The 22,294-nt window shown below is 53.7% G+C and overlaps 1 protein-coding gene and 1 long non-coding RNA gene across 4 annotated transcripts; one reads left to right on the top strand and one right to left on the bottom strand.

The window, feature by feature from the left end:
* Nucleotides 1-1,595: 1,595 nt before the first annotated feature.
* Map1a (microtubule associated protein 1A) lies at nucleotides 1,596-21,193 on the bottom strand. Of its 3 annotated transcripts, none has more exons than XM_059261242.1 (7): nucleotides 20,956-21,193; nucleotides 19,994-20,095; nucleotides 11,389-11,471; nucleotides 11,048-11,188; nucleotides 2,699-10,820; nucleotides 2,164-2,384; nucleotides 1,596-1,985 (listed from the first exon to the last, which is right to left on the bottom strand). In XM_059261242.1, the coding sequence occupies exons 1-7, from the start codon at nucleotides 21,191-21,193 to the stop codon at nucleotides 1,830-1,832; spliced, it is 9,063 nt and encodes a 3,020-aa protein (XP_059117225.1). In that variant the 3' UTR covers nucleotides 1,596-1,829. The 3 variants fall into 3 exon arrangements, with proteins under 3 accessions (XP_059117225.1, XP_059117226.1, XP_059117227.1); XM_059261243.1 differs by having other exon boundaries at nucleotides 2,164-2,381; nucleotides 20,956-21,099; XM_059261244.1 differs by lacking the exons at nucleotides 19,994-20,095; nucleotides 20,956-21,193 and adding an exon at nucleotides 14,774-14,808.
* LOC131909551 (uncharacterized) lies at nucleotides 2,131-18,685 on the top strand. Its single transcript, XR_009378875.1, has 2 exons — nucleotides 2,131-2,841; nucleotides 18,337-18,685. It is a non-coding gene; the product is annotated as an uncharacterized LOC131909551 (long non-coding RNA).
* Nucleotides 21,194-22,294: the final 1,101 nt, after the last annotated feature.

Below are 22,294 nucleotides of genomic sequence, written 5' to 3'. Positions count from 1 at the left end.
TTAAATTTTTATTTATTTTTGTTGTATGTGTGGGGGTGTTTTGCTTGCATGCATGCCTGGTGCCCACAGAAGCCAGAAAAGGGTGTTGGAGTCACTGGAACTGGAGTTTTAGAGAATTGTAAGCTGCCATGTGGGTGCTGGCAATATGCTTCAGTCCTCGGGAAGAACAGCCAGTGTTCTTAACCACTGAGCCACCTCTCCAGGCCCTTGCTTTTTTTGTTTTTGTTTTTGTTTTTGTTTTTGAGACAAGGGCTGACTCACTATGTAGCTCAGGCTACCCTCAAACTCCTGATTCTCCTACCACTACCGTGAATGTTAAGATCACTGGCATATTCTGTCACACTCTGCTTCTTTGCAGAAATGATGCTGGTTCCCACATCTCTTCCTCCTTTTACCCATGCTGTGTTCTCTGGCTCCCCTGGGTCCTGAAATGGGTTTGAATAATCAAGAGTCTTCCGAGATAAATGATAATGCTAACTGAAGAAGAGATGGAAACCAGGACAACTAAATAATGTATGGAGTCTGGAAAAGCCTAAGCAGCACTACATCGTCTGCAATGAACTTGATTTATTGTTAGACTTGAAGGTGGCTCTGTTACAGCAGCTGGGAACTGTAGCAGGGAAGTGTGGGGAGGAGCAGAGCACAGCAGGGGAGAAGAGGGAGCTAGGGAGAACATGGGGTGGGCTCCTTTTGATTTCCCATTGGCTTGGCGAAGAAAGCAAACCTCAGGGACTACCAGCATCTGGGTTTCTCCGTCCAGCAGGGTCTAGCAGGGCTGCTCACTGGCTTGCCTGGGGCGAGGTCCTGTCCTGTAGTAGAGTGCTCAGCCTGTCTTTACTTCACTCTGGAGGAGTTCAGCTATAGCTCCTCCTCCGCTTCCTCTCTTCTTTCCCCTCCTCTCCCATTTTCCACACGTTCTCTAGACCAGCCTCCACCTCCCAGAACCTCTGCCTAAGAGTGTGGGTTTAGAGAGGCAGCCAGTGTTCCCATTTCAGCTGCAGGATGGTAGAGGATTGGAATGTTGGGGGAGTCACACATGGCAGTCAGGCAGTGGCTTATTTTTAACCCTTAACACACCAGGCCATAGCAGATGACCACATGCAGAGAAGCCAAGCAGGGGATGAGAAGGGATCAGGACTGTTGGAATGGGGTGGGCGAAGACTAGATGATCAGGGAGTTTGGAGGGATTGAGGTTGGGGCTCTCCTTGCCCTTTGTGCTGCCCAGGTGGCCTGGTCTGGGCACAGCCCTAGGTCGGAAATGGTATGAAGCTGGGGCTGGGAGATGAGATCCTTTTTCCTGTCCTTAGTTCTTGGTCTAAAGAGCTTCAAGTTTTGGATTGAGACATTCAGATATTGAGGGAAGCAAAGACAGTATAGCAGCCACCCAGGCCCCTGCTGGAACCCAGCCCCTGGTGGCTAGGGCATGGGAGATGGCGGAAAGGGTGCAGCTCTGGGCACCTTACTAACGGTGGCCTTCCCTACATCATATAAATTATTGGCAATCCTTTCTGGCATGCCAAATAAATAACGAGGTTCGGGGACGGGGGTGTTATCTCCCTCCAAGGATGGAGTGTGCTCACTGAAACCCATGCTGGGAGAGGGTTTCAGGTGACCTTTCAGAATTTCATATCACCCCCCCATTGCCTTTGGTTTTGAGACCCCAGGGACAGATGAGGGGAAGGACAGCACCTCCCACTAAGCCCAAGTCCTCACAACATGACCTTGCCCCCCTACCGAGCTCCATTTCCCTCAACCCCAAAGGACTCAGCAGCAGCCATTCTCTAATGAGCTAGAGGAGTGGATCCTTGGGGAAGGGAGGGCGGGCCTATTCAGAACTCAATCTTGCAGGCTGGAAAGGACTCGTCCTGCATCACCACGGTGCTGCTGCTAGCCAGGACCAGGACGTTCAGTTGCTGCTGTTGCTCATGCGTCTGCTGGTACCACTCACGAGTCACCTCTGTGTCATGAGTGGGGATCAGAGTCACCTGAGAGGAAGAAAACATGCCCGAGGTGAGAATGTGAAGAAAAGACAAACGAAGGGGAAGGACAGCCTGATGGTCTCATAGATGAGCCTGCTGCCGCAGGAAGGACCTTGTCCTTTGGTGGCTAGGGCTGTCCTGCTGTTTTGACCAGAATCCTTCCTTTGTGTCTCTTGCTACTCACCTGAAGGTTCTCCCCCCACTGGGCCTTGCCTTCCAGCAGAGCATCCAGCACAGCCCGGCTTGGCTCGCCATTGGCAGGGTCATTCCCACTGACCACATAGTAGGATGCACGCACTCGGCGGAAGAAGTCCAGATCAGCAGTCTTACCACTGCAGTGATTTGGAATATAGGCAAGATCCACGTACACAGGAGGGCCAGAGCCACCCTTGGAGCCCAAGGCTGCTGTAGAGACAAGCAGAATGCATTGTTATAAAAAAGAGCCCAGCGGTGGCGATGCACACCTTTAGTCCCAGCACTCAGGCAGAGGGAGGCAGGCGGATCTCAGTGTGTCTCAGTATGTCCAAGGCCAGCCTGGTCTACAGAGTGAGTTCCAGGACAGCCAGGACTACACAGAGAGAACCTGTCTCGAAAAAAACATAAACAAAGAATACTTGGTCACCTCCCCACTTTCTTGAACAGAACAGCTAGAGTCTTTAGCCAGCACGTAACTGCTCCGACCCACCGTGTTCCCATTCCCGCTCTCCTAACATACTCACTGGAGCCTGCCTTGAGTCCATTGACGAAGCCTTTGGACATGGGACTATGTCCATCCTTTTCTTCTGCTGAGGTGACCTGGCTTGGAGTGCTGCGTGGTCGGGGCAGGGCCCGAGAGGTTCGGTCTACAGGCCCTTTACCAGGGGTAGGTGACCGTTTTCCCCGAATATCCAGACGCCGTGCAGGAGATGCGGGCTTGGCCCGGCTCGGGGCCCTCCGCCCTAGTCGCCCCTGCACCTTCTCCTTTTCTCGGAGTCTCTCAACTCTCCCAGACTCTGAGCTGAGCCCCTCGGGGTCAGCCATGCAAACATCTGGTCGGGGAGGGGATGGGCGGGGGTCCGGCTGGGGAACCGGCGGCGGGTCGTGGCCAGGCCTGGGGTGGTGAGTTCCACCAACTCCCCCAGCTTTGTCCACAGGCAAGAAGTCCCCATCTTCATCTGAGTCGAGGGCTGCCTCAGCTGTGATGGACGGACACTCCTCAGTTTCTGGCGGGACATCAGAATCTGACTGCGAGGAGCCCGAGTCACTGGCTGATGTGGGGGGTGTCTCATCAGCCGTAGGGCACGGGCCCCCTGTGGACCCTGGCCTCCCTGCCCGGCGCCGCCCTCCTTTTCCTACCAGCCGAGCGTCTTCTGCTGAAAGGTCACTGTCATCTGTGGATGGGGGCAGAGGTGGGTTCAGGAATGAGGGAGAAAGCTCCCCGCAGTGGGGGCGGGGCTCGGTAGCACATCCCTGAGGTCCAGCCTCAACTTCAGGAGAAAGACTGCAGGGTGGGCCCCCGGAGCTCTTCCCAGGACGCAGCCCCTGCTCTGATGAGAGAAGTGTGTCTGGCCGCGAGCTCCTCTCGGCTCCCTCGGGCCAGGACCCTCGTTCCCAAGCAGAGCAGGCCTCAGCCTCTTCTTTTTCTGCCTTGGCTGTGGCGAGCCCTGGGAGACTGGGGCTGTTTTCTGCTAGGCCGTTGGCTGCATGATCTCCAGAGGGGCTCTGGAAGGAGCTTGGCTTCTTGGTGGGTTCCCCTGAGCACTCCAGGCGGCAGGGCAGCATACCATCATCCATGTCTCCAGGCAGGCTAGGAGCTGGAGCTGGAGCCAAGTCCAATGAGGATAAAGGTGCTGGGCTCAGGGAAGCGAGGTCCCAGAGGCTGTGGGCAGCTGGCTCCGTTCCTGGGCCCGATTCACCAGTGCCCTGTTCAACAGCCTCTAAACCAGGAGGGAAGCGTTCCGCCACACTTGAAATGACAGGTGTGGTAGCCTCAGAAGAGGACCCTTCAGACAGGGCTGGTGAGGCAGGTCGTGGCAGATTGGAGAGGAGAGGGGCCCCTGGAGAGCTGGGTGATGGGAGTTGGGGTAGTGAGGAATCCAGGCTGGGTGCCTTGGTCACTTCCAGGTACTCATCGTGTCGGGTTCTGGTTGGAGTTCCTGGAACCAGGGCTAGTGCTCGGTCCCCAGAGAAGGCAAGGGAGCCACAGGGTGCAGAACGGGGTTCAGCTGGAGAGGGCAGCTGAGGGGGAGCAGGTTGCAAGGAGGAGAAGCCGAAGGCTGAAGCAGGGAAGTCCAGACTTGGTCGGGTAGGTCCTAGGTGTGAGTCTGAGGAAGGGCTGGTATGGACCTCAGTTTCAGGCCACATTGAGGAGTGGCCCACAGGCATGGTGTGATGGGGACTTGGGGACTGGGCCTCTTTCTCTGGCTGTTCCCGAGCCCCCTTCTCCAGGTCTGAGTCACTAGTGTCATCCCAGTGACCTCGGCACGGTTCTCTTGGGGATGGGGTCCTCCTGTTTGGGCTACAGCTCACTGTGCTTCCATTAGGAGGGGGGCTTGGGTCTTTGCTCAGGGAGATCGGAGCACGGGGCGGCACTGCCGGCGGGGTGAGGCTGGGCTCCACCTTGGGCCCTGGCTCAGGCTCTTGCCTGGGAGGTACCGTGGGCCCTGCCAGAGCTGCGTAGCTGAAGGTTGAAGTGTCCGATTGGAGGCTTTTGGGTGAGACGGGAGAGGAAGACTCCTTCTCTGCAGATGTGTTACGGCCAGCAGCCTCCTCCTTGCTTGAGAGGCTGGGGAGCCAATCCCCAGATGCCCCCAGTGGAGGCTCCCGAGTGGGGCAAGCAGGGCCCAGCCCAGTAAGCATCATCTGCTCGTAGATGTCTGCGTACTGAAAGCTTCTCTCCTCAGGATAGGGTGTGGGCTCCCTCTGCTCTGGTTCAGTCTGTTCAGTCTCTCTGGCCGCGTGGCCCTCACCAGCTCCTGGGACCTTTGAACCGTAGGGGCTGCAGTCGGGAGCCCCTGTTCCACCCTCTCCATCCCGTCCCCCTTCAGCTTTGCGATAGTCCTTCCCCAGCGGGGAGTACGGTCCACCTTCCAACTCAGCCGCCCCCTCCTGCACTGCGGCCACCACACTGTCATACTCAGCGATGCCCCAGGAGAAGGGCGCAGGAGCATGTGGTTCCGGGGCGGGTGTCGGGGGAGCTGGAGCTGGAGAGAGGGGCGCAGGAGGCAGGGGTCTATCCTTAGGTACCCATGGTGGGATCTCAGCTAGCCATGAAGGGGTGGTAGGTTCATTCCTCGTGGGTGGTACTGGCTTAGTGTCTGGGACAGGGCTTTCTTGTCCTGGGGCTGGAGGGACCCTCTGTCCGGTCATCTCAGGCGGGGAGGCCGGAGGAGAGATGATCTCAAAGGGAGAGCGAGTCAGCTTGTCGTCTTCCTCTGGCGGCAGGCCAACTGGCGACTCGGCAAGCCAACGCTCCACCTCCAGCCCCTTCTGTGGCAGGGGCTCTTGGAAATCCTTGAAATCTGAGGCCCAGGGACTCCGGGGAGTGTGCTGCAGAGGGGTCACCTCTTGTTCATCTGCCCCCTCATCAAGAAAAGTACTTTCACGTTCCTCGCAGTACCGTGAACGGGCTCCTTGGCCATCTAGCTCATGGGGGAACCAGACCTTCCTCTCACAGCTTAGCTCCCTCCAGTATGCATCCTGCTGCAGGGACATGTCTCTGTCCCTCCAATACCTAACTTCTTGCTCAGGAGACTTGCCCTCCCAGGCTGGAACAGGCTCTTTCTGTTCTCCAACTGGCTCTCCTCGGGTTGGGGATGTTTCTCGCCATCCCTGGACCACATCCTGCTCCTTCCAGTATTTTTCTTCCTGCTCCCGGGACTTGCCCTCCTGTACTGGGCTCTTGTCCAGCCCCAGTGCCCTGGTCTTCTCCAGAGCATCTTCATCCTTCTGTTCCACAGCCTTGGCCTTTTCTGGAGCCTTTTGGTCAAGGATTGTCTCTTTGGGTGTTGTGGTTTCATCTTCCAGGCAAGAGCTCCTTTGTCCCTGAGCTTTATCCTCCTCTTTTAGGGTCCCATCTTTCTGTTCAGCAGCCCTCATGTCTTGGTCCAGGGTACCACCCTTCCTTCCTGGGGCCCAGTCTTTTAGTTCTAAGGCCAGGTCTGTCTCTCCTGAGGCCTCTTCCTTCTCTTCTTTATTAGCCTTGCTTTTCTGTTCAGGGGTTCTGTCTGTCTGTGTTGGTTCAGGGGCACTGCTCTCTGGAGCCCTGTCTTTCTGTCCTAAGGGTCTGTCTTTCTCTTCTGGGGTCTTGTCTTTTTGTTTTGAATCTCTGTGCTCTTGTTCTCTGTCCTCTGGTTCTGTGGCCTGGGTCTGTGGCAGGGCTGTGCCCTTTTGTTCTGAGGCCTTGTCCTTCTCTGCTGGGACCTGGTCCTTCTGTTCTAAGTCTTTGTCTTTGGGTTCTAGAGCCTTGGCCAGCCCTACGGCTGCAACCTTTTGGTCCGAGTCTCTGTCCTTCTGTTCTGAAGTCTTACCCAGCTGTCCCCCAGGCTCGTCCTTCTCATCCAGAGCCTTGTCTGTCAGAAGCATGACCGAGTCCTGCTCGACAACGGCACCCTTCTCCTGCAGAACTCTGTCCTTCTGCTGTAGGATTTCACTCTTTAGCTTGAGTTCCTCTTCCTTCTGCTCAGCAGTTCTGTCTTTCAACCCTGGAGCTTTACCTTCCCACTCCATGGCAAGGTCCTCCATGGCGGGGCTTGACAAAGACTCGGGACTCTTGGTGAGGGAGCTGTCAGATGTCCTAAGGGCATCTGTCGGATGTTCACCAGGGCCCGTGACCTCCCCGGGTGAGTGTTTCCTGTCGCCTGACAGTACAGAGTGAGAGAAAGGACTTCCAGGTAATTTCCCAGCAGGGCTCTCATCTGTGACATCTGCCTCTCCAGCAGTCTCATCTGTGAGAGGAGACACTGTGGCTATGTGGGACTCTGGAACTGACACAGGAGCTGAGTGGCAAGAGGTGTCTTCAGCCTTTACCAGAAGCCCCCTTTCTTCCTTTCCTAGGCTTAGTTCTCCGAACTGGAGGGTGCCAAGGCTTTCTGGAGAGAGCTGCTTAGACGAGATATCCAGAGAAGTCTCCTTGCTAGGACTCTCTTCTGAGAAAGACAGTGACTGAGTGTCCTCTGGAGATACCATTGGCCAAAGGTCTTTGTGCAGATGCTGTTCTTTCAGGCTGCAGGGAGACCTGGGGGTGGCCTCTTGTTTGGCAGTGTCTGGGGAGACCACACTGAGGACAGACAGGGACTCTGCATCTTCAGGGGAAAGGCTTTGATCGGTAGACCGAAGGGCCTCATCTCCCTGAGGCCCACGGTGTTCTTCAAGCGGTGCGCTCACCTCGCTAGGAAGGGCTTCTGCTCCTGGTGCTGAACCTGCCTCTCTAGTCTCAAACACTATCGCTTTGTCTTGCTCTGGCAACAGTTGAATGGTACAGCCAGTCTGACCCCCGGCAAGGCTGACAGGGGCGTCCTGGGCTTGGGGGCTCCTGGGAAGAGATACTCTCCCCTCTTCTAGTACGCCCTCTTCAGGCCCTGGCTTGACCATCTGCTCCTCAGCATCCTCCTTGCCCACACCTGGAGTATGCTTTGTGTCTCCCCAGGAGTCTTCTTGAAAGTCTTGAGGCTCAGACTTCTCTTCCACCGGGGACTGATGAAAGGGTGTGTGGGTAGCGCTGGGGGGGCCAGATGGCGGAGGAGATGCCATCTTCACCGTGCTATCGTCCGGGCTGAGGCACCTTTCCTCCGCTTCTCCGAGGGCTGGTTCCCCCGGATGGAGGGCATGGCCAGGGGCTCCAAACACGGCAGCATACTGACTGGGAAGTTTCTCAGATGTTGTTACACTTGACTTCTCTTTCTTTTCCACAGCTTTCTCCCCAGGCAGGCCTCTCCCCACAGCCTCCCCTTTCTTCTCCGACTCCCCAGTCACAGAGAAATCCTCACAGGGTGGGGACTTGAAGCCCTTATCCTCTTCTAGTGACGAGGTGGGTGAGATGGTACCAGCTGATGGCACGTAGTCCAAGCCCTGAGTGGCTTCAGTGCGGGAGGAGGGGATACTTGTGACTGTGTCGAGCAACAGAGAGCTCTTGCCTGTCTCCTCTGTCTGGGGAGCTGTGAGTGAAGCCACAGACTGGTCCTCAGCCACCGACGTGGCAAAGGAAGAGAGTTTGTCACACTCGGTGATTGATGTAGCTGAAGATACATGTTCCTCTTCGGCCAAAGGGGCAGCCACCATATTGGGAGGGTAGGTGAGCTCAGGTTCAGGTGCCCCATAAGTTTTGCTCGGGGTGGCAGGAACAAGGCTATCTGCGGGCTGGCTGGCTTCAAAGGGGCCAGGACCTTCAGGCCCAGAGAGGTCATAGGTACTTGTAGGAAATCTGGGTTGGGCTGCGCGTTCCTCTGGCTCATCATGGATCTCCTCATCTGAGATGGTCTGTTCTGTCTCTGAGTAGCCAGGGATTGTCTCGTCCTGAATGTAAGAGACATGCTCAGTGGCTCCTGCAGGCGTGGCCAAGCTGCTTAGGAATGATGAGGTCTCCTTCTCAGGTGCCTTGCCCTGAAATCCCAGTTCCCGGCTCCCAAGAGCCTCTCTGCTCTTTGGGATTACCTTTAAAGCTTCCTGCATGTGTTTTTGATAAAAACTCTCAGCTTTCGTCTCTTCCTCATCCTCATCTGAAGGGTGACCCTCCTCCATTTCTTCTAACTCAGCCTTTTCTATCACATCCTCCTTCACCTCAGGTTCACTTTCCTCCCTGGCCTCAGCGCTCTCCAGGACCTTCTCAGATTCCCTCTGCTGCTTTTCCTCCCAGGTTTCTTTCTCTGTCTCAGCCCCTGAGTCTGGGCCCCTGTTCTTGGTCCCTTTGTCCTCAAGAAAGTCTGGGACAACCTCCTTCTCCTTTATCACGTGTTCTTCCTGATCCCGCCCTGGGACAGAGGGATGTCTTTCCTGGATGGCTGGGCTTGGGTGTCCCTGCTCTGTAGCATCCACAGGAAGTGGTTTCTCGCCTAGTCCTGCGTCCCTTTGCTCAGCCAGCAAACCTCTCTCCTCACACTTCAGCTCCTCAAAGTCCTGTGTGAGGTCCTCTGGTGAGGACAAGGCCAGCTCTCTGTGCCCACTGACAGTTGGGAGTGCTGTGGGCCCCCTCTGGGCTGGGGGTGTCCGGGGCTCAGAAGGCAGCTCTTTCTCCCCGCGGGCAGCTCGGCTTTTGTCCGTCTTGACTCTTCCAGGGGCCTTGGCTTTATAGAGGGTCTTGCGGACCTCGGGGGTGAAAGGCTTCAGGTCTGGTTTGGAGAATTTCTTTACTTCCGGTTTGGTGTCTTTCCTCTTCTCGTCCTTCTTGGCGTCCTTTTTCTCTTCCTTCCTCCCTTCCTCCTTCTTGAGTTCCTTCCTTTCCTTCTTGATCTCCTTCTTCTCCTTGTCCTTTTTCTCCTCCAGCTTTGATATCTTTTCTCTCAGGTGCTTCTTCCCCACTTTGTCTTTGATCAACTTCCGCTTCTCGGCCTTCAGTGCTTCGCTGGACTCTGTCCTCACCCGCTCGGGCTTGGAGGGCTTTTCTGGGGGCTTCTCCGACGCGTCTCTTGCTTTCTTTTCTGTCTTGGCTAACTCCTTGGCCAGCTCTGAGCGGGCCTCCTTGGCTCCCTCTTCTAACACTTCCTCGCGTTTGGCCAGCTTGCTCACTGCTGTCTTGGGAGCAGCTTTGAGGCTCTCCTTGCTGTCAGCCCGATGTTTGATTTTGCTGGGTTTCAAGTTGGCAGGCACAGCCCCAGCAGCCAGGTCCTTCTGTGTGGCCACGGGATATCGCAGGAAGTCCAGGTGCCGAAGCTTTTCCAAGCCCTCCAAGATCTTGTTCTGGGGAGCATTTCCTGGGAAAAGCACACGCACAATCTTCTCAGTAGGGTTGGCTGGGAGCCAGACCACCAGAGCGGTGATGGAGGTCAGGTAGGGGACAGAGATCTCTGCCTCCTTCCCATTGGCCAGCACAATACCTGTCTTGGCTTTACTATTACCCGCCCACTTCTGCATGAGGAACTGCATCTCCTTACTGTCCTTGACAGGGTTGAGGACGTACATGTCCAGCCGACCCACACCCATTTTGTGGAAGAGGGTCAGCGGCTCAATGGTGTTGCTGACCACACGGTACAGAGGCTCAGCTTGGATGCCTAGGCGGTTTAGGTGCTGGAGAGTGAGACAGGCCTCCTCAATGCTGCGCTTGGCCTTCCGGGAGGCATCCGGCAGCCGAAGCTTATCAGGCACATTGAAGAACACCACTCCAAGCTCAGGCGAGATGAGGTTCTTCACCCAGTCGCTATAGCTGCTGGAGCCCTGGGACTGCTCCTCCTCCAGCTCTGCCACTTTGCGCTGCAGGAGTCCGTTGATGCCTGGCAGATTGTCAGCCCCAATGTGTGTGAGCAGCACGGAGTCGATGCGGTCCAGATGCCGCACCAGCTTCCAGAAGCAGGACTTGCGATCAGAACCACCATCCACCAGGATGTTAAAACCATTGACAGCAAAGAGGGCAGAGTCTCCACGGCCACCAGGAAAGATGTAACAGCAAGGCTTGGAGAGCTTGAGGAAGCCTCCTGAGGTGGGGGGTTCAAGCAGGTCAAAGGGGGATGGCACATCCACAGTCTCAGAGACATACTCGGAGAACTCAGCCACACCATCCATGGTGGGTAATACAGGCTCAGGATTTAGCTGGAGGTGCAAGGTCTCTTGGGAACTGGACAGACCCAGGTGGCTCCAATCACCCTCCCCTAAGCAGGAAACAGTGAGGAAAGCCTGGATCCCAGGGTCTCTATTGCTGAGCAATTGGGCAATCTAGAGGAGTGGAGACAGAAGCCAATCAGGTCATCCGGGTTGTCTTAGTCTGACTCACATTCAGCCCCCTAATCTTTGCCTGTTTCTGAGGTAAATGCCTACCTCCCTGACAGGAATCCCTGTCAGGGTTCCTGATGGTCAAATAATAACAAGACTTCCTTGTCTTTCTCACCACAATTTAAATCCTGCCCCTTGTCCCCTTCTCAGACGCTCAGTAGGGAGCTTACCTCAGGACTGTGAAGGACCCTGGCGAAGTTTTGGTAGGAGTAGGTACCACTCTGTAGGATAAGGTCTCCCTCAGGTTCTAGAGTTTGCCCACTCAAGATTAGGAGTTTGTGAGCTGATGGATTACTAAGAAGATGGTGAACCTGAAATGGGAGGACAGATTGGTCACAGATTTGGGAGACCCAGGGGAAGGCACTGAAAACTCCGGTCCCCACTTCAGTAATATATGGACATGTTTCTTACTGGGATGCCCCGGAGTTGGGCTGAGGATTATGTCAGCTGGGATAGCAGACGAGATTGTAGTGACCTCGCAAAGGTAACAAGGCATCAGCCCTGACCTTACCTCTGAGCTGATGCTGTCTGCACTGGGGTTGACTAGGATGATGGTCTCTAGGATCTCACTCTGGTGGCAGAGGGTCCTCTGGCCTGAGGGAGAGACGTAGGCATTTGTATTGAGATTAGTAGGCATTAACTTAAAATGAGAAGTACTGTAAGGGGCAGGAGAGGAAAAAACAAATGATCAGAAAACAGAGTACAGGGGAAACTGAGTCCTGGTTAGCCTTAAACCCAGCCATCTAGGATACCACTAAGTAAGGTCCAGGAACTGCTTCCTCTAGCCCCTCCTTTCAGGATTTCTTCCTCCCCTCCCCCACACTAACTGACTTCTCCCTTTCCTCCATCTGCCACACCCTCTGCTGCCCAGGCCCTGCCCGGTTGCCCCAGACTGCCCTGTTGACAAGAAGCTTTTGTCCCTCTGGAGCACTAAGTTCCTGGTGCTGCCTGGGGAATGGGGGGTGGGGGCGGAGTTCAGCTGGAGGGAGGGCTCCTGGGATGACAGTCTTTACTGAGCTTTCTCTGCTTTTGCCCTTGGCCAGTAGAGGAGACAGTAGCTTCCATCTCTACAGATTTCCCCATCCTTTCCACACCCACTGCCCCATCCAAGGACAGAAGTCCTGTTCCAGACGATTTGGGAGACATGTGTCAGCTTGGTTCTTGGAGCTTTATAATTCAAGGACAGAGAGTTCCAACTTGCAATTCTGTTTTCTGACTCTGCCAGACCTTCAGTCAGACCCATGCACACCATCCGCAAGTGTTTCACACTCCCTCTCCTATCTCACCTTCACGTGCCCAGGCTTCAGAGTCGCCTAGCACACTCCCCCACTTGTCCCTCCTGAACACCTCTTGTGGATATTGGAAGTAAGTGGCTGAGTTCATTCAAAGCCAAGAAACAGGGCCAGTGGTGCTTTCTGCCAAGCCTGACACCTGAGTTTGATCCCCAGGACTGAGGTGGGGAGAGAGCCACCTCCTGCAAGCTGTCCTTTGATCTACCTATACATGCACGCATGCACACACACCCCCAAAATAAAAACAACAGCAAGCTGGGCATGGTGGTGTACACCTTTAATCGGAAGGCAAAGGTGGGTGGATTTCTGTGAATTCAAGGCCAGCTAAGTTCCAGGACATCCAGAGCTACAGAGAGAATTCTGTTCGAAAACACCAAACCAACAGGGCGGTGGTGGCGCACACCTTTAATCCCAGCACTTGGGAGGCAGAGCCAGGCGGATCTCTGTGAGTTCGAGCCCAGCCTGGGCTACAGAGCGAGATCCAGGAAAGGCACAAAACTACACAGAGAAACCCTGTCTCGAAAAACCAAAAAAAAAAAAAAACAAAACAAAAACAAAAACAAAAAACACCAAACCAAACAAAAAACACCACTACCACCACCACCACCACCACCAAAGAAGTCGAGAGTCGATGCTCAGGATGGGGAACGATGGCGTCCCCGATCCTCTCCCCAGTACTGTTCCTCCAGCCTCACACAAAACACCAAGCAGTGAAATTAGAAAGGGCTGGGTGAGACAGATTACAGAAGGATGCAACCTCCCAGGCTCACGGGCTGGCCCTCCTCCACTTCCTCCCGCTTGCAGCCACCATAGGGTTAACCTTAGAGGCTGAGCATCAAACAGCAGGAGGATACTGGGGAGGGGGTCATAGTCTGTTCCCTGAGCCCTCCTCTGTGACTCCAACTCCCTTTTCTGTCGAGCCTGGGACAAGGGTGTCTATGGCCAGGGCTTTTGTTAGGAAGAGTCTGGTGTTGAGGGTCAGGCAGACCTAGGCAGCAGAGGGCTGCAAACGCAGCTGGGAAAACCGAGGGTGCTGGAGACTCAAAGCCTATACCAAGCATGTTGGGCCCAAGAGGAGTTCAAGGGTCCTCTTCTATGAACTTGGGAATCGAGGGATACATTAAGGTCACTTCCGAGGATGAGCACCACCTCAGAGGCAGGCAGGGGCAGGACTTAAGTGGCTAGGGATGTCAACATCATTTGCCAGTCTTAAGTAGTTCAGATTTAGGAAAGCCAGGACTCCCTCAACACAAACAAGGTCACACTTTCAATTTAGGTGGAACAGAAAGAGATTTCCTCTCCAGCAATGATCTCCACTCCAGCACTTCATGGTTCCCAGTGTATCCTCACAAGACCTCTGATCCCACTTCCTGTCCTGACACAAGACCCCAGCCCTAGCCCTGGGAGCAAGTCCATTATGTCCCGAATCCCTGCTCAGGCCGAGGGGACAGCCTTGTTTCTCTTTTCTGCTCCCCAGCTCTTCCGATGAAGGGAACTGCCTTGTTTTTCCTTTATCTTTGTGGAGGACTATCTTAAGAGACTGGGGCACTTCCCGAGACCAGTGCTAGGGTCGGGGGTGGGCTTCGGGTGTGAAGCTGAGTGGGCAGGAGGGCAGGTGTCTCCGCAGTGAGGCAGAAGGGGGTTGCTCAGGCAGCTGCAGTTTGCCGCAGTGTGTGAGTGTGTGTGAGTGTGCGCGCTGAGCTCAGCCTCCAGCTCCGCCCCCACCCCCCACCCCAGCATGACAAGTCATTTTCTTGGCTGCCTCTGCATGGGGGGGTGGGGTGGGGATGGGGGTGCATACAGAGAGGGAGAAGAAACTGGCTTCTCTATTGAAGAGCCCCCATCTTGGGAGGAAAAGCACAGATGAGGTGAGGGTGGGGCCGAGACGGGGAACCCCTGGGGTTGACGGACCCGGAATGCAGGGCAGCTGCAGAAGAACCAGTGCTCTCGAGCTCCTGAGCGGCCTCAGAGAGGCCACAAAGGGGGGCTTAAAGCCCTAAGCTCCAACTGGCCACAGGGAATAGGGTGAGGGGAGCCAAAAACAAACCAGTTAGCCTGTGAGCAGGCACATGCCACGTCTTAGTGACCCATTCCTCCCTTCTCTTCCAGAGTGTTACCCACCTTCCCTTACTTGGCAAAAACTCATCCACTTGCCCTACTCATCCCAGAATAGGAGCAGCTGACCAGTGTAGTAGCTGATAACCCAAGGACCCTCCCAGAAGATACATTCCATAACAGCCCCCTTCCTCTCAGATTCTTCTGTTTCTCCTCAAAGACATAGCCCCCAAATTCCTTCTATGCCCTGGCTGCCAGGCAAAGCCTGTGGCACCACCCTCTGTTACTGCCTCTCAGCTGATGGTCCCCACCCCCACCTAGTACAGAGGTGGACTGTCACAGCCCCTGTTGGATCCACGGGCTCTGGATCCAGGCTGAACCCCAGTCAGTAATGTTTGCCTCCTCTCTCCATCTCAGGCAGCCTTCCCACCAGGCTAGCCTAGGTCCAGATGCACCAGATTTACAAGGTATCAGCTGCTCCCCATCCCCAGTCCCTAGCACAGCACCCCCATCCCTCTGCCATGACTTGCCTTCCTGTTAGGCTCTTACCCTGGGATGTAGGAGGGAGCCCCTCATGGAGGCATCGGCTCGGCTCCGGCCTTAGCCGGGTGGCTTCAGGGAAGAGTCTGCGGCACTAGGGGTGGGAGTGAGGGGGGGCTGCTTGCTGGGGAGGGCGGTGCCAGGGCGGGGAAGAGGGGCTGGTCTGTGACGAGGTACTGGAGACTTAACTGTTTCTTGGCCTGCACAGTGTCAGCATCCTGGTGCTTCTGCTTGGCCACGGGGAAGGGGAGGAATCTAAGGGGTTGTCTAGCAGTTCAAAGGGCCAGATCCATCTCTCCTGCAGCTCTGAGTACCTTCTCCCCAAATCCTGTTTAGTTAATAAATACCCTCTCAGCATCAACCAAAGGACCAGAGCCTCATGCACTGGGGCACAGAGCCAGTTATAGGAGGCAAGGGTAGCATGGGCCCTCCCCCTTCCTCTTAGAAACCATCTGCTGCCTCTCCCCTCAGATGGACCCAGAGAGTGACCTTCAGTCACTGCAAGAACAGGAGACAGAGGCTGGGGGGCTGTGAATGGAGGGGAGCAGTGTGGCGATGGTGGGTGATGTGGTAAGCTGGACCCTGTCCTGACCACATCAATGGAAAACTGGGGAGGACAAAAATGTGTCTCATTTTAGACTGGAGGATAGTGTGAAATTCTGGAGCAGACATAGTCCCCAATCCACTGGGGTGGGGCACAGGGACCCTGGGAGCTGCACGCAGGCCCGTGCTAATGCAGCATGGCTGCGAGATCGCCCACACAAGCAGCGGCTTCTGTGTCCTGGCTGTCAGGAGGCAGTCTCTGAAGGGTAAGGGAGGCTTCTGCCTTTCAGGGAAGGACCTAGGATCATCGCCTGGAGCCCCGGCTCAGGCAAAGCCTTCTTGCTATAGACCAGTCTAATATAAACTACTCTTTCAGTTAGAAATGATCTGTAGGGTGTTTGGGTCTGGACTCCTCCTTGTCGCTTTGCTGTGTCTGTCTGCCTTGATCTTGAACCTTCTTATGTTGACCTTGTGCCCTTATCTCAGCCTCTGCCTCAGACTCAGCTAAGTGCTCCAGGATTCAAAGGAAAGATCTGGAGAGCTGGAGCCAACACTCATTTTGCCCTGTGATGTTCACACTCTTACATCCCTGGCCTCTCCTCATTAACCCTCCCTGGGTGTGGTCCTCTCCTTCCTCCCTCACTGGCCAGCCCCAGCCCCACCCTTGCTCCAGGCTGCCAAGGACTGCTTTTGAAGGTCAGAGAAGCCAAAATAGTCTCTGCTCTCAGCAACCCCCAACCCCCTTAAGCTACAGCCAGAGAAGAGTAGCTGAGTCACCAGTACTCTGGGGAACAGGGGGAACAGAAGGAGAAGAACCCTTGCTCAGATCCGGGATGCAAAGCAGCAACATGGCCATATCCCCATTTGGATAGGAGAGGCCATCTGTATAGACACACACTGTGTAAACCAGGCTCAGTCCTGAGCATCATGGAGTAGTACCCACCCCCTTCCACAACTTCATTGCTCTCATTTCATCCTGCCTCCAACCTCCTGTCTCCTCTCTGCTTTTGAGGGCTCTCTCAGTGTTGAGGGCACTTTAGTAGACATTGGGCTTGAGAACAAATTTCCCAACTGAAAGCAGAATCCACCCTTGCTCTAAGCCACACACACACACACACACACACACACACACACCACACCTTGTACACAGTCACAGTTGGTTCTCCTTCTCTCCTCATCTCTATGCAGCCGCTTGTGAGTGACCCCTTGACCCTTGATTCAACTCTCCTGCAGTGAAATGGTGCCACTTTCTGAACCACACCACTAAACAAGTTGGTTAGTCTCAGAGTTTGCTTTCTGGACTAGCGAATGGGTACATTAGCGCCATCCTTCAGTCATGCTGTGAGGACTGACTTCATCTGAAAGAGTTCTCTTCCTCCCTAGAATCCTAACCTTGTGATGCACCAACATGACTGAATATTTCTTTGTGGAAGATTTCAGAATGAGTACCCTAAACCAGAATCCCAGACCAGACTAGTACTGGGGTAAACTCCGTAAACTGGGATAAATCTGAGGCAAACCCCAAACTGGAGATGCTTACAGAACGAGGCTTGACTTCTACTCTTCTCTCTCTGCCTTCCCACTTCAGATAACAGTGTAAACCTCTAAATCAGGATCCTCTGAGCACATGAATGGAAAGAGTCAGACAGAAGGACTCAAGGGGTTCTCAGCCTTCCCCTCTCCACCCCCTGTACCTCTTTCCAGCTCCAGATCTGGGGTCTTAAGTAGCCCAGACTGGTCATGGACTTGCTATGTAGTCAAGGATGATCCTTTGCCTCTACCTCCCCAATGTTGGGATTATAGGACTGCACCACCACACCAGGCTAGCCTGTGCTTCTTCAAGTCTTAGAATATCAATCCTCCCTTTCTTTCTTTTTTTTTTAAATTTTTATTTATTTATTTTGTTTTTTTTTTTGAGACAGGGTTTCTCTGTGTAATTTTGGTGCCTGTCCTGGATCTTGCTCTGTAGACCAGGCTGGCCTCGAACTCACAGAGATCCACCGCCACCCAGCCAACCCTCCCTTTCTTATAGGAGTTCAACAGTAGACATATTGACACTCAGTAGAGATGTGTCAGTGTGTCGGCCCACCATTCCCTATCCCTATTCCCTGTGGGTCTGGGGCCTTCTGCCTGTTAGGTGGGCACTCTACCACTGAGCTGCATGTTAGATGGGCACTTTACTGCCAAGCTGCATGTTAGGTGGGCACTCTACTGCTGAGTTGCATGAACTGCATGTTAGGCGGGCACTCTACTGCTGAGTTGCATGAACTGCATGTTAGGTGGGCACTCTACTGCTGAGTTGCATGAACTGCATGTTAGGTGGGCACTCTACTGCTGAGTTGCATGAGCTGCATGTTAGGTGGGCACTCTACTGCTGAGTTGCATGAACTGCATGTTAGGTGGGCACTCTACTGCTGAGCTGCACCCCAGGCCTTAAGCTAAGTTTTCAATTATCCTAGGTTTTTCTAAGTTAAGTGTTAAAAATGCTTAGAAGCTTCAGGGATTTTTAGGGGAAGGAGTAGAAGCTCTAAAGGAAGGCCCCCAAATCTCTGCTGAAGAGCACATGGTATGAGAACTACCCTTTAAAGCTTTTTACCAGACTTGACCACTAGAAGGAGCTGGGCCACTGACTATGGGGTCTCTTTTTTTCTGTATGTGTGGGGGGGGTGGGACTGTAAATGTAGAGAGGGTGAGCCCTAGTGGTAATGGCACTCTTCCTGTCACTCAAGATATATTTTGTTCCTTCATTATTTTGGCCTAGAGTGTGAAGAAATGGCGGTCTCCCTAAGGAGCAGGCCAAAAAGGTCAAGCCAGGGGTATTTAGTGTATCTCCTTGAGCCCCCCCCCCCCCCAGCTCCTGATGACTTTAGCCTGGGCAATCACAAGAGGCTGAAGGAGGAGGCAGCTTCCGCAGCTGCTCTGGGCAGACGGTGGGCAGGGACAGCTGACAGAGAAGCCAGCAGGGTGGGGCCATGGCTGCCTGAAGCTCTGCGGGTTGTTATTATTTTTTTCTTTTTCTTTTTTTCCAGGAAATTCTCCACTGTTCTCCAGGGACATAGGCCACCATGAACAAAATGTATGCTAAAAGTCAGCCTTCCTTTTGGGTGGATAGCCCCAAGCCTCTTGAGGACATCATAGCAAAATTCTGAAGCGTTCAGTAGGTGTTTCTATACCGACGCTTGTTTCCAAGAAGTGCCTGAGAATGCGTCTCCCTGCAAACCACTTCCCAAGCATTCCCTTCATCTTAATCTGAAGAATAGCTAAGGATTTTGTCTTAAGTTCCATTCATTTCTTACATTGCTTAAAGTCTTTATGGCCAAAAGGACAAGGCTAGAGCATTTGGTGTGAATTCCTAATAAAAAACAACCCCAAACATCAGTAATGAGTTTAATCCCCTGCAATTCCTTTATTCAGTCTTGCTTCTAGGAGCTTTGAGTGGTATAGTCTCTTTGGTTACTGGGAATAGTGGAGGACGTCATGACATGGGTAATTCTCAACAGAAGGGAATCTCAAAAGAGTAAGTGGCTAGTTTGACAGAAAGCCAGTCCATCAGGAAGATTTCAGCTTCACACTTTTTTTTCAAGTTGCTGCACATATTCTGAGTATAATGGAGCTTTGCTCATGTAAGCCTAGTTTTCTCCAACTTCTCAGCAGCTCATGAAAAACGATCAATGAGGAAATGACCAAAGATCTGCCAGACTGGAGGAGCAGAAAGAGGTGACTTTCTACTGTACTAGGCTGTTGAGAATTATTGACATATGAATTCTGTTATTTGATGGCAATGACTATGAGCCTAATGGAATTCACATTCTATAAAACTCCATGGAAGCAGGTCTGGTGATGCATACCTACAGTCCTAGCACTCAGGATGTAGAGACAGGAGGATAACAGGTTTGATACCATCCTAGACTATATGTCAAGTCAAGGTCAGCTTGGACTACATAGTGAGACCCTGTTTTTAAAAAAAGAAAGTTGCATGGATTGGTGTGTCAACATCTACAATAATCCAACCAGATGTCCAACACCTTTATCAAGGGACGTAGGACGTCCTGTACTCAGTAGACATCTGTCATAGAATGATAATTCCTAAAATCTTATCTCACACTTCTAGACTATTTCTCCTACTCAGCAGAAATGATCCCAGAACCAAGCCTCAAGAAATCCAGAGACCTTTGTCTCAGCCTTGATCTGATGGTGCTGATCTGCTCAGCCTTTGAGAGCAGCATTCTGCTCTGCTCTGCAGAGCTGCTGGCTAAGTGAAGAGGAAACAGAAATGCTTCCTGAAGGGTGGGCTGTGAGAAACAAGGGTCTGGGATGTTAAGCAAGGCACTCTGGAGTGTGTATAAGGGGGGACAGGGAGGCTGGGGGAAGCGGAAAGGGGGACACAGAAGAAAAGCCTGGAATTTTGCCTGAAAGTGATCTGAGCACTTTCTTAGCAGCCCTCGTCACCTGCTGTGTACAAATAACGCTCTTCTTGGAAAAATTATGTTCTGACATCATATCGTGTGTTTGAAGAGTGTACTGGGAATGTCTGGGTAGCTGTGGAGCCATTAAAAAAACAAGAACAAAAAACCCTCCCTTCTCCCCTGCTCAAACCTCCCACGAGGCCAGTTCTGCCCTGGATACTGGACCTCTCCTCTTCCAGCCCACACCCAAAGGACTGAGACAAATGACCCTAGACCTAACCTTTGACCTCTGAGGAGAAGTGAGCTAGGTGCCGGGTAATGAAGAGTCTCAACTGTTGGTTCAAGTCAAAGGACGATAAGTCAACGTTCCAGGAGAGAATCCCTGTGAAAGAAAAAAAGAGAGGGGGTTCTAGGCAAAGTCATCTGGTGGGACTGCAGAGAGCACTGTCAAGCTCCTGGAGGAGGAGCGGCGAGGAAGGGAACACCTCTAAGGAGGGTAGCTAGCACCTCTAGGTATCTCGCAACTGCTTTTTCCCCTTTGTGGGAGCCAGAGGGCAAAGAGCAGAGTTTAGACTGAATTTGGTAATAAATGAGCTTGCAGTTTTTGTTTTATTTTGCAAGGCTGTCCAGTTATGGTAGAAGCGACACTCAAGGGTCTATTCCCATATACCGTTGGTTTTCATAATGATTCCTCTAGCTAAATTAGATTCTAGATTCTCTCTCTGTGCCCCCCCTCCCTTACCTCCACCCCTCCGAGGAGGCTCGCTTCCACCCGCAGGTGGCTCCGCAGCACTGCGCCACAGGCACAGCTGAGGGAGGTGAGCTGAGGAGCCACGAAGGTCAACTCTCTCAACTTGGCTGCCAGCATTCAGAGGTTTGTGATGTGTACCCTGCGTTCAGAAAGCTCCCCTAAAGAAGAAACTGTAAGGTAGGGACATGGGCTTTTCAGGGTCTGGCGAGGACTTTCCGACGTCTAGTCGAGACACTGCGGGAAAGGGGTGTGACCAGTGGGACTCCAGGGTCTGCCCGGAGCTCTTCACGGGGTTTTCGGGAAGAATGGGCAAGCGAGATGTTGGCAGCTCGAGAGGACACAGATGCATGGAAGACATGCAGGTGACAGGGGCACAGGTCTCGAGAAGTGCACATAGAAATGGAGGCTACAGAAGTGTGCACTGGGAGATGAATGCAGATGGCGGAAAGGCACGGATGGAGTGCTGCGGAACAGCCAGGACAGCGGCTCACCTTGTTCAAGGTGGGCCCGCACGGCCCTCAGCTGACTTTCTGTTCCGATATCGCCGATCACGATGAGCAAGGAGTATTTCCGCAGATCCCAGCGCGCTGCGGCCACCGCGGCACCGGCCTCGCACAGAGGCTCCGCGGGGTTCTGAGCCGGGGATGCGCCGGGGCTCCGGAGCCCCAGCTCTGGAGTTGTCTCCATGGCAACGCTGCCAGGCCGCGCAGTCCGGGCCTCGGTCGCCATGGAAACTCCCGCGGAGTGCTAGGCTGGCTGCGTCCGCTGCGGGGAGAGTGCGCGCGGTTCTTAAAGGCCGGCGGCAGGAGCAGCTCATTGGCCATTGCCTGTCTGGGGGCGGAGCCAAAGCGCCGCATGGGCGGGGCCGGGATGCAGTAGCTGTGGCTCTGCGCACCGCTCTGTGATGGAGTGGCAGCTGCAGTCATCCACCTGCAGTTTTCCAGATCCAAGTTTTCCCCTCCGACTTGGGCTAGGGTAGGGGCTCTGCAGGACCCAGCAGAGGGCGGAGTCCACGGCCTCCGCGCTGAACAGCATCTAGTTAAAATGGGTCTGTGATGAGCACTGTGTGGCAGTTCTGCAGTCTAGCCCGAACCATGGGGAGCCATCTTGCCCCTGGCTCGGAGTTTCTATAGTGGTCTCTATCTGGGTGTTATCGTTGTCTGGATTTTTTTTTTCTTTTCTGTTCCCCCCCCCCCCCTTTGTTACCTGCTAGGGTCTAGGTCGCCAACCTGGGTTTCCCTGTCCTTGCCCCGAGCTCTGGGCGTGGTCAGGCAGGTTGCGCAGTATTGAAGGGGACAGGATGACCTTCCTGCCCTGAGTCCCTAGTGAGTTGTTATTCCAAGGATAGTGGTTGGCTAGTCTCCATCTCTGCTGAGTGCAATGAGCTCAGACTGCAGCATGGAGGTTTTGAGTAAAACCCAGGAAAGAACTTCCCAACTACTAGTGATGTGACACAGTGGATAACCTTAGGAGGCGGTGCAGTTAAAGTACAGAACTGAATAAATACTCTCTCCCTTTCCCTCTCCCTCTCTCCATCTCTCGCTCCCCTCCCCTTGCCACCACCCCAATTCCTCAAAGTGTCTCCACCACTACAGCATCTCTTATCCTGATTAATTCTGTTGTATGTATCAGACAGAAGACCTGTCTCTAGGCTCCAGCAATACTTGCTTTTTCTCCCATTTACCTTGCACTTTGGAGATGGTAGAAGAAAAGAGGGGCTGGGGAGATGGCTAAGTTGATAAAGTATTACCCTTGCAAGCAGGAGGCCCTGAGTTCAGATTCTCAGAACCCTAAAGAGCCAGGCACAGTGGTGTGCACTTGTAATCCCAG

This window comes from Peromyscus eremicus, chromosome 4 (assembly GCF_949786415.1).
Source record: "Peromyscus eremicus chromosome 4, PerEre_H2_v1, whole genome shotgun sequence".
Taxonomy (NCBI): domain Eukaryota; kingdom Metazoa; phylum Chordata; class Mammalia; order Rodentia; family Cricetidae; genus Peromyscus; species Peromyscus eremicus.
This window is presented reverse-complemented; position numbering and strand designations above follow the sequence as displayed.

Coding starts and splice junctions, on each gene's coding strand:
- Map1a (XM_059261242.1), bottom strand. CDS start 21,193: ATGGCGACCGAGGCCCGGACTGCGCGGCCTGGCAGCGTTGCCATGGAG. Junction 11,472..19,993: donor CTTCTCCTCAGAGGTCAAAG/GTTAGGTCTAGG, acceptor TCTCTCCCTCAG/GCCAGAGGACCCTCTGCCAC. Junction 2,385..2,698: donor TGGACTCAAGGCAGGCTCCA/GTGAGTATGTTA, acceptor TTGTCTCTACAG/CAGCCTTGGGCTCCAAGGGT.